The 16,772-nt window shown below is 36.9% G+C and overlaps 1 protein-coding gene and 1 non-coding gene across 5 annotated transcripts in view; one reads left to right on the plus strand and one right to left on the minus strand.

Moving 5' to 3' along the window:
• Nucleotides 1-16,772, minus strand: part of HSPBAP1 (HSPB1 associated protein 1) — a 58,183-nt gene that overhangs the window by 35,055 nt on the left and 6,356 nt on the right. For all 4 annotated transcript variants that reach the window (XM_007098306.3, XM_007098305.3, XM_042998745.1 and 1 more), the window contains exon 2: nt 5,724-5,909. In XM_007098306.3, the coding sequence (XP_007098368.1) occupies nt 5,724-5,909 (186 nt within the window). The remainder of the gene's footprint in view (nt 1-5,723; nt 5,910-16,772) is intronic.
• TRNAR-UCU lies at nt 8,975-9,047 on the plus strand. The gene has a single exon. It is a non-coding gene; the product is annotated as a tRNA-Arg (tRNA).

Genomic DNA, 16,772 nt, shown 5'->3' on the forward strand with positions numbered 1-16,772 from the left:
AGTAAGAGGAGAAGGGCATTCAAACTCTTCTTTAACTCACCTTTAACTTTTCCCTCCATTTCTCCCTGAACTACTTAGGATTATCTTGACCATCTTTCTCTCCTCCACCTCTCTTTTTCCTATAACCTTAGAATGGCAAAGAATAGAGGGGAGGGGGTGTCAAGGAGGCATCCTAGGTCTACTTCATCAACTTGTCACCTGACTTTCAGAAGTAGGAAAACTTTACAAAAGTACATTTATCTAAAAGATTAAAATCTGCATATTTAAGAACTTTTAAAATTTGACAAGTTTTAAGAAGGACTTAGAACAGTAACCCATCAGTATATGTGTGTGTGTATATGGGTGTGTGTGTGTGTGTGTGTGTGTGTGTGTGTGTGTATACGTATATATGTGTGTGTGTGTATATATATGTTTGTGTGTGTGTATGTGTGTGTGTGTGTGTGTGTGTGTGTGTGTGTGTGTATATATGTATATCCACAATATTATGAACATCATCATTAAGAATTTACCCCAGGGGCACCTGGGTGGCTCAGTCGGTTAAGCGTCTGACTTTGGCTCAGGTCATGATCTCACAGTTCGTGGGTTCAATCTCCACATCAAGCTTTGCACTAACAGCACAGAGCCTGCTTCGAATCCTCTGTCTCCCTCTCTCTCTGCCCCTCCCCAGTTCTCTCACTCTCTCAAAAAATAACAGTAAAAAAAAAAAAATTGGAGAAGATATTTGCAAATGACATACCAGGTAAAGGGTTAGTATCCAAAAATCTATAAAAAACTTTTCAAACTCAACACACAAAACACAAAAAATCCAGTGAATGGGCAAAAGACATGAATAGACACTTTTCCAAAGAAGACATCCAGATGGCTAACAGACACATAAAAAAATGCTCAACATCACCCATCATCAGAGAAATACAAATCAAAACCACAATGAGATACCACCTTACACCTGTCAGAATGGCTAACATTAACAACTCAGGCAACAACAGATGTTGGCGAGGAGGTGGAGAAAGAGGATTTCTTTCGCACTGCTGGTGGGAATACAAACTGGTGCAACTCTGGAAAACAGTCTGGAGGTTCCTCAGAAAGTTAAAAATACAACCGCTCTATGACCCAGCAAGTGCACTACTAGGTATTTATCCAAGGGATACAGGTGTGCTATTTCAAAGGGGCACATGCACCCCCAAGGTTTATAACAGCGCTATTGACAATAGCCAAAGTATGCAAAGAGCCCAAATACCCACTGACAGATGAATGGATAAATAAGATGTGGTATATATACACAATAGAGTATTACTTGGCAATCAAAAAGAATGAAATCTTGCCATTTGCAACTATGTGGATGAACTAGAGGGTATTATGCTAAGCAAAATTAGTCAGAAAAGGACAAATATCATAGGACTTCACTCATGTGGAATTTAAGATATAAAACAGATGAACATAAGAGAAGGGAAGCAAAAATAATATAAAAACAGGGAGGGGGACAAAACATAAGAGACTCTTAAATACAGAGAACAGACTGAGGGTTGCTGGAGGGGGTGTGGGTGGGGCGATGGGCTAAATGAGCAAGGGGCATTAAGGAGGACACTTGTTGGGATGAGCACTGGGTATTATATGTAGGTGATGAATCGCTGGATTCTACTCCTGAAATCATTGTTGCACTATATGTTAACTAACTTGGATGTAAATTAAAAAATTAAAAAATTAAAAGTAAATAAATATTTAAAAAATTGTCCAACTTAAAAAAAAAAAAGAATTTACCCCAACAACATAGGAACACACAGAGTTTCTTAACAAACAAAAACCCATGTGGCAAGAAAGCTGCATGGTGCTTGGAAACAGGAGTAATTTTACAATCATTTCAGTAAGCTCCAATGGAAGCCTAAAGACATTACACTGTCTTATGAATTTTCACTTCATAAAACTAATCCAACCAATCGAACTGAATACTAAAACCATTACTTGAGACATCTGCCCCTGGGGGTACAGAGCAGCACTTCAGAGTTAAGGCCAGTTTTCACAGCCATGTCTGCGTTGCAGCCTTATCAGGGGACTTTGTTCTGTCACAGCAAACTGTACTTTAAAAAATAAAAATCCAAAAGTGAAAAAATTACATGTGAGAACTGTTACTGTCAGGAGAAATACTATGAATGGGATGAATGGAAATGACAGACTTTTTCACTTACATAGTGATTTCAAAATAGAATTCTTTTGATATTTTCCTTCCAGGAAGTAGCAGCACCAAAGGTACTGTTTTCATTCTGTTATGACAATTTCTTTCTGGGTAGCACAGCTGTTTTTCTTAGTTTATTTTTTTGCAATGCAATTATTCCTTTCCAACTTTATTATTATTGTTCTTTCATTTCATGTTGAAGTAGCCTAGGCAGCTGCAATTTTCATCCCACTTAACTGTCAAAGCGTTAGGTGAGACGCAGCTTGACTGAGCTCAGGATTTGGAAGTAGTAAGTTGAGTTTGCTTTTAACTCTCATAAAAGGGAGTCCTAAAATATTTTTTGCAGAGCAGAGGAACAAGTATGTCTCCATTTTGTTAGACTTCATCGTTTTATAAGCAACAAACACTGCATGGAATACAGGTACTGGGAAGGACTTTTGATCATCATTGCACCCCCACCTGTTTAGGGTTCTTTCTACAGATGTTTTGCCAAATTACTGCCAGTTGAGGTATAGTATTGCCACTGAGCATGTATGTTGGCAAATGAGTTTGATCCAGAATGTTTTCAAAGACCTACGAGATATCATTATCTGCTTCCTAAAATGAACTAAGATATACATATAATTCAAAGTATAATTACTATTACCTCAAGCATTCTAGAAAAACTCAAACCAAGACCTAAAACAAAAATACGAAATATATTCAACAAGCCACAAAAGACTCTTAACAACACAGATGAAACTATGGGTTGATGGAGGGAGGTGGGTGGGAGAGGAGCTAGATGAGTCATGGGTACCAAGGAGGGCACTTGTGATGAGCACTGGGTGTTGTATGTAAGTGATGAATCACTGAATTCTATTCCTGAAACCAATATTGCACTGTATGCTAACTAAAATTTAAATTAAAAAAAAATGGTTCTCTAAATAAATAAATGAATGCCATACCTGCAACTAAAAGGGGAAAAAAATACATATTCAATAGGAAGGAAACAAAGTTATCATTGCTTGTAAGATCATTACCTGAGCTGAAGTTGGACACTTAACCAGCTGAGCCACCCAGGCACCCCTTGGTAGCCATTTAAAAGTCACATTTAGGGGCACCTGGGTAGCTCGCTGGTTAAGCATCCCACTCTTGGTTTCAACTCAGGTCATGATCTCATGGTTTGTGGGTTTGAGCCCCAAGTCGGGCTCAGAGTCTGCTTGGGATTCTCTCTCTCTCTCTCTCTCTCTCTCTCTCTCTCTGCTCCCCACTGTTCACTCACGTGCTCTCTCTCTCTCTCAAAATAAATAAATAAAACTTAAAAGTCACATTTAACATCAAGAGAAACTGCTCAAGACATGGTTCAGTTCCTCAAAAGGTTAAACACAGATTACCACATGACTCAGCAATTCTACTTCTAGGTATAATCCCAAGAGAAATGAAAACACATACCCACATAAAAATGTGTACATAAATGTTCAAAGTAGCATTATCCATAATAGCCAAAAAGTGGAAACAACACAAATGTCCATTAACTGATGAGTGGATAAACATAATGTGGTATATACATATGATGAGGATAAATAAATTTCAGCAATAAAAATAAATGAAGTACAGATATATGCTACGACATGGATGAATCTGGAAAACATGCTACGTGAAAGAAGCTAGACACAAAAGGCCACATACTGAATGAGTCCATTTATATGAAATGTCCCAAATAGGCAAAACTATAAAAACAGAAAGCAGGAGTGCCTGGGTGGCTCAGTAAGTTAAGGCTCAGGTCATGATCTCATGGCTCACGAGTTTGAGCACCACATGGGGTTTTGTGCTGACAGCTCAGAGCCTGGAGCCTGCTTCGGATTCTGTGTCTCCCTCTCTCTCTGCCCCTACCCCGCTCACACTCTGCCTCTCTCTCTCTCTCTCAAAAATAAACATTAAAAAATTAAAACAACAACAACAAACAGAAAGCAGACTAGTGGTGGCCAAAACCTGAGGGTAAGATGGGGAGTGGAGAGTGACTGTTTAACAGGTACTGGGCTTCCTTATGGGGTGATGGGGTGATGAAATGTTCTGGAATTAGACAGTGGTGATGGTTGTACTACACGATGCATATGCTAAAACCACTGAATTGTATATTTTTAAATGATAAATTTTATATTATGTGAATTGCATATAAACTTTAAAAAATTATCATCAGTAAAAACTCAGAGCAGTTGCTCACAACTGCAGAGACTTTCTACTTTCTTTTTCTTTTATGCTTAAGTGTAGCTTGAAAATGTCAAATCGCTGTGCCTCATCTATAAAATAGGTTTATAACAGTACCATTCTAAGAGGGTTTGAAGAAGGTTAAGAGAATTAATATGTATAAAGCACTCAGAACACTGCCTGACACAATAGCTCTCAATAACTGTTAGCAATTAATGGTAGTATTATAGTTAGAGCCTAACCACAGTGTGAAAAAATTACAATTCTTATTTATCTCTTAATTATTGTCTAAAAGACACTTCACTGGAGAGATTTATTTGCCTAAAATCAAGAAAGAAAAAGTACAAGATGAATTTTTATGTGCCTTGTGCTGGTCTAGCATTTAATTTTAAAATACAGTAAACATTTTGATCTATGATTAGAATGAGATGCCAAAGAGTTTGAGGTATTAAGCCTGCTCTACCTGCCATGAGTATGAGAGTGTTCTAGACACCAAAAACCACATAGCTCTTGGGAGATATGCTAGAAGGTCAGCATGAGAGAAGGAAGCTTGGAGAAGCTAGAAGGGAAATTGGGTAATTTTCTAGTTCCCTCTGAGTTATTAGTAGATATTCATAGAGCCACTTCACAGCAATGCTTCAAACACTGTGAAATTCTAGACTAGCAAACTTGCCCATATTTAAATAGAAGTTAAACACATTCTGAAGCCAGACAATGGTCATGGTTCCTTTAGATTAAAAACAGCGCTGTTTCTTTCCTTTAAATTAATTTTTAGAGTTCACAGTAACTGCTTTATCTGACTATAAGGCAAAATATCGAAATGTTACAAGTCTTGAGGGAAGAAGGAGGAGCTGGCAAAATCTGTTTAAGAGGATGAAAAAAACCCCAACTTTACATACTTCTCACATTTATGCAGTGCCATAGAGGTCAGACAGCTGATAAAGCAGAGAGATACAATTACAACCAAGAGTAAGCACTATAAATATAGAGCCTGAAGCCACAAATGAAAGGGCACATTCTATGTGAGTCAAAAGTAAAAGAGACTATTAGATTAGTATTAATCTTTTTCAGTCACAGGGGAACATAAAGAATAGCACATTAACAAATCTTAAGCATCTACCACATTCAATGAGCCATGATACATGAACAAATACATTTTATATAAGGTTATCAACTATAGGTTGTTTAGTCTAAAAAAAACCTTAACACAAACTGTCCATCTAAAACTTCCAATAAAACCTTCCTATCTGCAATAGTCAAAAACAGGATTCGAAATAAAGGATTCTCTAGAGATAAGGAAACCACTGCTAAGAATACGGGAATGCTATTGAAGAGGCATTATTATTACGATTACTCATAGTCCTACCTGTATCTGTTCTTTTCATTCCCATCCTGAATCGTATCTGCTTGCCATGAAGGACCTCAGAAAGGTGTTCAGCAGTCCAGTGTTGTGCTGGCCAATCAACAGCCATGTTACAGAAGATTGCAGGTTGTTGTAAAGACATTATAATTTCTTTTGCTTTCTCTGGTGTAAAAGGTTTGATATGTTCACCTAGGGAGAGAAATAAATAGAGCAACAGGGAGATGACTATAAAGTTATTTCATATAATACAAAGAAATAATAGCTAATATCATTTCTATTATGGTAAATTTTTCTATGTAATTATACATTTTACACTTCATTTATTACAATTTACATAAATATTTGACCTCAAAAACCATAATTCTTAAATTATTTTTCTCATGTTAAATTTTGAACATTGGAAAATATGTACAATTTTCAATGTCAAAAATGTTTTTAAAAAAGGCTTTTCAATTACATTTAAACTTTAAAACGCATCATTTTTTGAAAACAGTATGAAACACTGATGGGAACTATGCTGGATCAACTAGGGGTGCTGGAGCCAGCAAGAATTCTACTTGCCTTACCATGTGTTTACCCAAAAAGACTACTGAATCAGTCAACGGGGTGAGGGGGATTATTTTTATTTCAAGATTTAAAAAGACAGGGGCACCTGGGTGGCTCAGTCGGTTAAGCATCTGATTCTTGATCTCGGCTCAGGTCATGATCTCAAGGTTCATGATTTCAGGCTCTGCACTGATGGCATAGAGCCTGCTTGGGATTCTGTCTCTCCTCTCTGCCCCTCACCTGCTTGTGCTCTCTCTCTCAAAATAAATAAATCAGCTTAAACATTTTCTTTTTAAACGTAAAAGATGTACTAGGATGGGTATCAGTGTTAGTCCTTGACTTCAACTGCATCTATAAACAGTATAAGGGATATGTACAAACGAATACTGTAACTTACTGAGTACTTCAATAAATTTCACAGAATCATAGACTATTAATCCTGGAGAGGATGGTAATGATAAGCATTTGTTAAATAAAAGAACAAGAAAGTTTCTCCTTAAAGACATCTTAAGATGAAAGTTGTATGGGAAAGTTAAAAAGTGCTTCATACTCTGATTTTATATATATATATATATATATATATATATATATATATATATATATAAAATCATAAGCATATATTTGATTCTCTAGAACAATCAGCTAAACCCTGTAATTCATTACCTATTCTGTACTTAATTCAAAAAATTAAGGAAAGCTCATAAATAATCCAAATTCTCACAGCATCCAACTTTCTTCTAAACTTTCTCATAAAAGGAAGAGGGATGGGGAAGGAGTTATCAAGGAAATTGATTAATTCATACTTGTCTGAATGTAAGGTTTGTTTTTAAAGAAAATGGAAATTTAAGTCAATTTGGTCTCTCTTCTCAGACAAGGACACTCAGAATCTTTCCCTAAACACTTGATGAAAGTAAGGAAGACATCTGAGGACAGTCTGTCACTGTCTACACACTGAGGGCTCCCGAGTGAGGAGATGAGTGTGGACGCTCAGAGGGAAAGGCAGGTAGAAGAGCTGGGGGTTGTGTGGGGGCTGCATGGAGGGAGGAGGAGACAGGGAATCCTTAGGTCTCAAAGTAATGAAGCTCAAGCTTATCTTTAAGTGCTGAAGAGCCTATAAGGAAAACAGAATGTAACCAGGAATAAAATTTTCTGTATTTCCTTGAGATTCTTGTTTTGCACTTTTGACATGTTTGATAAATTCACAGTAGCGGTCTTGACCCATACTAGCCTATAAATATGTCAGTACAAGGTTACTGAGATCATGACACACCAAATCTTCTTGGACTTGGGAGTACCTGGATTCCATGTACATGAAAATGGACAGGTTGTATTTTTTATTATACATTTTTTAAGTTTTGCTAGACTATGAGAAGCTCCAATGCATTCATGATAACACTCCATTGTCTGTGGCATAGAAATTAGTGCTATCCTTCGGCATACAAGTGGAAAAATGAAACAGAAGTCTCAAATAACCACCCATTAACCTAGTAACTCATGATATAGGAATTTGCTTTTAACAAAATAATCATCAGCTATGTGCATATTCATATATATTATATATGTACACACATACACATATCTATTACCATAATATAAAAACTGAAAATATAAACAGCCGAATGTCTAAAAGGAGAAAAATATTTACTGAATATTACTAAATATTATGTAAATTTCTCCCATGGTACATTATTAAACAATAAAAGTAAGGGCTATGTAGAAATGTGTGGAGACGTAAAGACTGGACTGGACTTAGCTGATGTACTAGCCAAGTAAGACGTGTATAGTAAGGCTCTGAACAACACAGGGTGGCAGTAAGGGAGGCAGAGATGGTAGAGATAAAGAAATTCTAACAGAATAATATCAAAGACTATTACAACTAAAGAGATGTGGGATGGGAGGCAGATGCAGCTATAAGGGAGACAAAGGTTTCCAGATTCTGACTTGACATAAAAAACAAGTTAGGAGCAACAGCTCATTCTAGTGGGAAGATGAAGAGTTTGGTTTTGAACATCATCATCATCATAACAATACTATATATTTACTCATATGATGCTTTACTATTTGCCATGTACTTTTATATACATTAAAACTGCTCATCTGATCCTCTTAGAAGCCTATAAAACACTGGCAGAGAAGGCATTTTATTTCCATTATCCAAAGGAAGACTAGAAAGCTCAGATGTCAAAGGTCAGCACACCAGTGATGAACTGGAACCACGGTCACATTGCTTGATTCCAAGTCCCATGCTCTTTCCACTGCACAAGACTGCTTCTAGAGAATTAAAACCGTGGGACCCACACTGGCACTACAAACTCAGGAGAGAGAGTATATATAAACTGAAAAGAGAAAAAAGTTAAGGAAACCTTTAGGCCGATTAGTGGATAATAAATCCATACATGCTGTTGGGGAGAGATGAATGTTTTGGTTTGTGCGCATGTGGGCAGGGGGTAGTGGAGTAACAGCTGTAGTAGAGACTGCTAGTTGCCTACCTTATCCAATACCCACTCTCTTCCTTACTAACAGAACTTTGAGCAATGGGTGTGGCTGAAAAATTACAATTCCTAGACTCCTTTGCAGACAGGAGTGGCCAGAGATGTATCTGGACGTTGTTGAGTCAGTGTTTTTGTCCTTAGCCTTCTCTTCTATATTTTGCCTGAAAAACAGACATGTTTAGCTCCTTTGAGAGATAAAAGAGAGGCCCAGGGAGTGCCTGGCTGGCTCAGTTGGTAGAGCATGTGACTTCTGATCTCAGGCACATGAGTTCAAACCCCATGTTGGGCATAAAGATTACTTGACATTTTTTTTAATTAAAAAAATTTTTTTAAAGGCCCATTAAATTGCAAACCTCAGCTGAAAGAATACAAAAAATGTCCATCTCTGTGCCACTGAACTAATACCAGCAAAATTCTACCTCCTGAATCCTTTCACATATAAAAATGAACTCTTATAGTCAAGACTGCTAATAGTTCATAACTGGTTTAACACCTTGCCTTCTGAGGCTATTGTTTTCAAGGACGACCCTATTCTCTCTATAAAATACTGTGACTTCCACTGAATGAATCATGGCTGGTCTGACCCTATAATAGCATTCTTTCATTTCTACAGTTGTGAAATATTCTAGCTTTGAACACTTTGCTTTTAGAACTTTAAAGGGCAGAGAAAAAGAGAAGCACCAGACCTTTTGGGGTAGGGATTTATTTATTCTGCTTATTTTAATCAGAGCCAATGGATCTGGCTTTGAACATTCCCAAAAGAGTTCTCCTATTTGGGTAAGATATATCTTGCCACCCTTCCACAAATAAATACATGGTCATTAGTAACACATGAGTAGTGTTCTGACAGAACAGTTTCAAAGAAATATTTTTTCATTAAATAAAAAATATTTAATGATCTGATCTAAAAATCCCACACATCCCAGAAGTTATTTAATAGGAGACCCCTAAAAAGTAAAATTTGCTGAGAAAGCATCTAGCCCAGTGGCTGAAATATATTAAATGCTCAAACATTTGCTAAATGAATAAAAAGTGCTATAAAGCGTGTGCAGAACAGAGCAGTAGGATGCTCACTTTAACAAGAAATTAGCATATTTACAGAATCTCAAGCCTACCAATGAAATAAAACAATCAGCTGCTTGTGAGATAAAAGTAATTTGGCTTCTGATAGTTTAATCAACAATGAACTGGGCCATTAAATTAACAAATTTAAGTGTTACAATTTCCTTTAAAGAAGAATGCAATCTACATTGTATTAATTAAATAGCCTAGGGATGCGCTCAGTTACTCCAAGGCAGGAATATATGCAAAGAGCTATAAAAATTCTGAAGTAACTTTGACAGCCTTTAAAGGATAAATGTATCTAGGCCTAAACTTGCAGCATGAAGCAATTTCTAATGAGATGACTTAGAAACTAGTGTTGCACAAGAGTCTTTTCTCCTTCTAAACATAGTATGTTGTTCAGACAATTGATTACAGCTTTGGTTTCAACTAACTCTTTGGAGATAGTGAAACATGATCAAAAAGCAAATTGCCTTTTTCTCAGCAATTTTTCTTTAATTAATGCAAACTACAAGATAATTTCTCTGAATTTGTTAGCAATCTGCCTTCAGTTGATTAATACATGGCTTGGCTTTATATCTGAGATTTAGAATTCAAGATGAGAATAAGGAAAATTTACCAAGTGTCCAGAATTCACTCCTACTACTGATAGAATGCAACAAAGATACAGATCCTGAAACTGAAATTAACTCATCTCTCATGTCAGGTATAATTTTAATAGAAATGTTAATAACCATAAATTTTCAATTAAATTTTATTACATTTTATTAAAATCTTTAAAAACTTTCAGAAGTTGACAGAAGAGTAAATCAGAAACTGGGTCCTGGCATGGTGAGCTGAATTATTCTAAACATATACATGTAAGCCTATGATAGTTTCTTCAATCTGACAACTACTGTATGTACATACAAGGTATTTTAAAGCTTCTGAATGGTAGATATTAGGGTAAAAAATAATGAACGTTATTCATGAAAACATTTACGGAATTATGCAAGTACCTCTTAACAAAATTACTATATTTGTACTAAAGACCAAGTGGTAAAACTTACAACAAAGGTAATTTTTTATTTTATAGCCACTATTTTAAAATGTCAATACAGGGGCACCTGAGTGGCTCAGTTGGTTAAATGTCCGACTTTGGCTCAGGTCATGATCTCACAGTTCGTGAGGTTGAGCTCCATCCAAGTCAGGCTCTGAGAGCTCAGAGCCTGGAGCCTGCTTCAGATTCTACGTCTCCCTCTCTCTCTGCCCCTCCCCTGCTTGTTCTCTCTCTCTCAAAAATGAATAAGCATTAAAAATAAATGTTTTTTAATGTCAACACAGGGGTGGCGTCTGGGTGGCTCAGTTGGTTAAGCATCCGACTCTTGATTTCAGCTCAGGTCATGATCTCAGTTTAGTTCATGGGTTCAATCCCCAAGTAGGGCTCTGTGCTGACAGCATGGAGCCTGCTTGGGATTCTCTCTCTCTCTCTCTCTCTCTCTCTCTCTGCCCCTCCCCACTTGGACACTTGCCCTCTCACGCTCTCAAATAAACTTAAAAAAAAAAAATGTCAATACAGGACACCTGGGTGGCTCAGTCAGTTAAGCATCTGACTCTTGATTGCAGCTCAGGTCTTGATCTCAGGGTTGTAAATCCAAGCCCCATATTGGTCTCCATGCTGGGCATGGAGCCTACTTAAGGGGGAAAAAAAAGGCAATACAAATGAAGAAAATTCTATTGCAAGTTAATAAAACGCTTAATTAAAATGGCAACTAGTCATAAACCGTTTGAATTTCAAGGTCTAGCAGGTGGTGCCACTGAAGAAACCATAAATAGAAGTATTGAGGCTGTTATGGCATAATCTTTCCAATACCACTGTTCGGTATAGCAGCAAACACCCAAGCGATTTCAGCCTGGGAACAAGAGACGGTTACATGCTGGATACCTCCCATCCTTTTCTTCCCATCCTCTTCCACTTGTGACTCTTGCCCAGCAAAGCCAGAAAATCCAGTTAGGGCCAGAAAATGGCTCATAAATAAGACTTACAAGTTCAAAAGTTATACTGGTCCAAAACTTAAAGGAAAAGCAAATCTATATTTTAAGTGAAGTTGATACTAGAAAGAATAGCGTCTCAAAGACTAAAGTTCTTTAAAATCCTCCAAAATTATCTTCAAAATTTCTACCAAAATATTTCCATCTAGCTCTTCTGATTCTGCTCAGTAAATTTTCCATATTTCCAAATAAAATGGCTATTTATCTAACTATTCATAAAAATATTCAACAGCAGGGTCTTAAAAAGATATTTGCACATCCATATTCATAGCAACACTATTCATAACAGCCCAAAGGTGGAAGCAAACCAAACATCCATCACACAGTGGAATATCATTCAGCCTTAAAAAGGAAGGAAATCCTGTCACGTGCTACAACATGCATAAGCCTGAAGACACCATACTAAGTAAAAGCCAGTCACAAAAAGACATCTATTGCATTATTCTACCTACATGAGGTACCTAAAATGGTCAAATTCATAGGTACAAAGTAGAATGGCAGTTACCAGGGACTGAGGGGAGGGAGAAAAGAGGAAACTCTGGGTACAGAGTTTCAGATTTGCAAGATGAAGAAAGTTCTAGAGATCTGTTTCACAACAGTGTGAATATACTTAACTCTACTGAGTTGTACTCTTTCTTAAAAATGGTTAAGATGATAAATTTCATGTTATTTGTTTTTAACCAACAGTATACTTTAAAAATTCAACAGTATAATTTATCTGATATTTGTCCTTATTGAATATAAAGTATTTTAGCTACATGTGAATTACATATATGCCCTAGCATGGAAACTCTTTTACTTTTTAAGACTATAGAAGCTTCTGCTTTTCTTTATGCTCCCCTGCCCCCTTTCCCCATTTTCTCTTTTAAAAATGAGAAAAAAAAATGACAGAAAGAGTATGGCATCTCCAACTGAGGAAGAGTAAATCCAGTCATGTAAAAGTGTCAGTTCTATAAGAACTCAAGTCCCTGCAACTCTGGAATAAGACACTTCCTTGGGAATGTCAACCTTAAAACTGCCCATTATTTTACCAGCAAAATGAGCTTATTTGGGAATAGCAGAGGAATTACAATTCAGGACCAGCAAATTGACTTTAGGAGGAAATTGGGAAGAGTTATTTTGAACAAAAGTTCACTGGAGAAGGATAAGAGTTAGAGGTTGTGGTGGTTTCTCATTGGCTGCAAGTGGTGGTTAGTGCACTGTTGCTGGGACTGGGAGAGATCTTCCTTCTTTTAAAAGCAGGAGATAAATTCCTCTGTGAAAAGTGTCCTCCCTTATCAAGATAATTCTTATCTACCTTCTTCCTGCTGGTGATAACAGCTCCAAATGTGCAAGAGAGGTCTCCCTTAAGGGCTTCCCAACTACATTTTAAATGTTTTCTTTACTCATTTCAGGAAGGACTGGAAGAAGAGTTACTAAGAGTACATTCTTCTTTTCATCACGGCATAAACCTGGCTACAATTAAAACAAGAGCCCAAGAGAAAGAAACAAAATAACCTCAGCCTGAAAGGCAGAATCAGATTCAAAGAATGACAATTTTTAATTTTACTGAAAAGCTTCAAACAATGCATGATTCTGTAACATCTCACACTCAGTATTTAAATTCTTAACATTAAGTCATTTCTTGTTTATTTATGTTTTAAGAATTTATTTTAGAGTAGTTTTAGGTTTATAATGAAATTGAGAAGAAGGTACAGATTTCCCACATATCCTCTTCCTGTCACATATGCAGAGGCTCCCTCATTATCAACATCATTTGCCAGAATGGTACATGTGTTTTTTTGTCTCTTTTTTACCAGGATAAACCTAAATTGACACATCATAATCACCCAAAGTCCATAGTTTCTCTTAGGGTTCAGTCTAAGTGTCGTATATTCTACAGATTTGGACCAAAATATAATGAGCATCATTATAATATCAATATAATCAATATAATATCCATAATCATAATATCATACAAAGTATTTTCATTGCCCTAAGAATCCCATGTTCTGCATATTCATCTAATGTTTGTTTTTTTTCTTTTTAAGAGGAAACAAATAATCTTTATTAAATAATAAAATATTATTAATTTTAAGCTATAATAGCAGTAACATAGTTCTTCATTTTGCATTTTAAGGTCCCCTTTATTTTCAAATAGGAATCCAACATATTTGATTATCAATATGATCATGTTTTGCCTTTAGTAATTTTCAAGCTGTTACTTAAAAAAAAAAATATATCACATCCTTGTAGGCAAGACAGTTACTTTTATATCCCTAGAGCTTAGCACAATGTTTGGCATAAACTGATGCTAAATAATGTCTTCTGAATTCACATCTCATTTTTAGTAATCTATATAAAATATTAAAACTAACCACTTGTTTTCTCCTGCATAATGAGCTACTAAACATAATCAGAAACAGTCTCAAAACAAACGATCAGTTCCACAAGTTCATGCTCACCTCCACTGGGTTCCTTTTCTGCTCCCAACACATTAGTTATCCCTAGTTGATTCCTAATCACCCTTATCCCTACAGCAACCATTCTAAAGCTTCTTCGCTTTCAAATCCCCAGTACCTTTCTCCACTTCCTCACTCTTTGTGGTGCTTTGCTCTATTATTCTTAGAAAACTGAAACCCATGATTTCCCTCTTCTTCACTTCAACATTTCTGGTTCACCCTGCTCTTGTTTGGTTTCAAAGGACACAAACTGCATTCTCTGCTACCATTCTACTCTAGTAGAACCAGTCTGTCTCCTCACCTTCCTCCCCGCCCTCTGCCCCTACATGCCTCAGGCCTTTCTCCACTCACTTCCACTACCAGCCTCACCTGCCAGACATGGCCTCTTCCATTCATTTCTATATTCAAACTATACCAAACTTTCATATTAGTCTAGGAAGGACAGACCAATCCAATTTGCATTTCTTTCTTCTCTCAGCCCCAAAGCACTTAAGATGTGTAATACTTACTTCCCAACTAATTGCTTCCTGCCTTATGGATATTCTTATACTACAATTCTATCTGCATCTTCCCCCTCCCCCCAAACTATATTTACAAGTCATTTTAAGGCAAGGACTGTCTTCTACCCTACTGTATTAAACAGTCTTCTGTTTATCGTATACAGCCAAATATTTTCTGATAAGGGGGTAGTAATAAGTTTGCTCAAAAATTAGCTTTCCTTTTTTTCATACACTTATTTTATTAAAAATTTTTAAATATAATTTATTGTCAAATTGGTTTCCACACAACAGCCAGTGCTCATCCCAACAAGTGCCCTCCTTAATGCCCATCACCCACTTTCCCCTCTCCTCCACCCCCCCCCCATCAACCCTCAGTTTGTTCTCAGTATTTAAGAGTCTCTTATTGTTTGCTTCCTTCCCTCTCTGTAACTTTTTCTTCTCCTTCCCCTCCCCCCAATGGTCTTCTGTTAAGTTTCTCAAGATCCACATATAAGTGCAAACATATGGTATCTGTCTTTCTCTGACTGTCTTAGTTTACTTAGCATAATACCCTCCAGTTCCATCCATGTTGTTGCAAATGGCCAGATTTCATTCTTTCTCACTGCCAAGTAGTATTCCATTGTATATATAAACTACATCTTCTTCATCCATTCATCAGTTGATGGACATTTAGGCTCTTTCCATAATTTGGCTATTGTTGAAAGTGCTGCTTTAAACATTAGGGTACAAGTGCCCCTTGTGCATCAGCACTCCTGTATCCCTTCGGTAAATTCCTAGCAGTGCTATTGCTGGGTCACAGGGTAGGTCTATTTTTAATTTTTTGAGGAACCTTCACACTGTTTTCAGAGCAGCTGCACCAGTCTGCATTCCCACCAACAGTGCAAGAAGTTTCCCGTTCCTCCACATCCTTGCCAGCATCTACAGTCTCCTGATTTGTTCACTTTAGCCACTCTGACTGGCATGAGGTGGTATCTCAGTGTGGTTTTGATTTGTATTTTCCTGATGAGGAGTGATGCTGAGCATCTTTTCATGTGCCTGTTGGCCATCTGGATGTCTTCTTTAGAAAGTATCTATTCATGTCTTCTGCCCATTTCTTCACTGGATTATTTGTTTTTAGGGTATGGAGTTTGGTGACTTCTTTATAGATTTTGGATACTAACCCTTTGTCCGATATGTCATTTGCAAGTATCTTTTCCCATTCCGTTGGTTGCCTTTTAGTTTTGTTGATTGTTTCCTTTGCAGTGCAGAAGCTTTTTATCTTGATGAGGTCCCAATAGTTCATTTTTGCTTTTAATTCCCTTGCCTTTGGAGATGTGTCAAGTAAGAAACTGCTGTGGCTGAGGTCAAAGAAGTTTTTTCCTGCTTTCTCCTCTAGGGTTTTGATGGTTTCCTGTCTCACATTCAGGTCCTTCATTCATTTTGAGTTTATTTTTGTGTATGGTGTAAAATGTGGTCTAGTTTCATTCTTCTGCATGTTGCTGTCCAGTTCTCCCAGCACCATTTGTTAAAGAGACTTTTCCATTGGATACTCTTTCCTACTTTGCCAAAGATTAGTTGGCCATGCATTTACGGGTCCAATTCTGGGTTCTCTATTCTATTCCATTGGTCTATGTGTCTGTTTTTGTGCCAATACCATACTGTCTTGATGATTACAGCTTTGTAGCAGAGGCTAAAGTCTGGGATTGTGATGCCTCCCGCTTTGATTTTCTTCTCCAGTATTACTTTGGCTATTTGGGGTGTTTTGTAGTTCCATACAAATTTCAAGATTGTTTGTTCTAGCTTTGAGAAGAATGCCGGTGCAATTTTGATTGGGATCACATTGAATGTGTATATTACTTTGGGTAGTATTGACATTTTAACAATATTTATTCTTCCAATCCATGAGCAGGGAATGTTTTTCCATTTCTTTGTGTCTTCTTCAATTTCCTTCAGAAGCATTCTACAGTTTTAAGCATACAGATCTTTTACATCTTTGGTCAG

The sequence above is a fragment of the Panthera tigris genome, chromosome C2 (assembly GCF_018350195.1).
Source record: "Panthera tigris isolate Pti1 chromosome C2, P.tigris_Pti1_mat1.1, whole genome shotgun sequence".
NCBI lineage: Eukaryota > Metazoa > Chordata > Mammalia > Carnivora > Felidae > Panthera > Panthera tigris.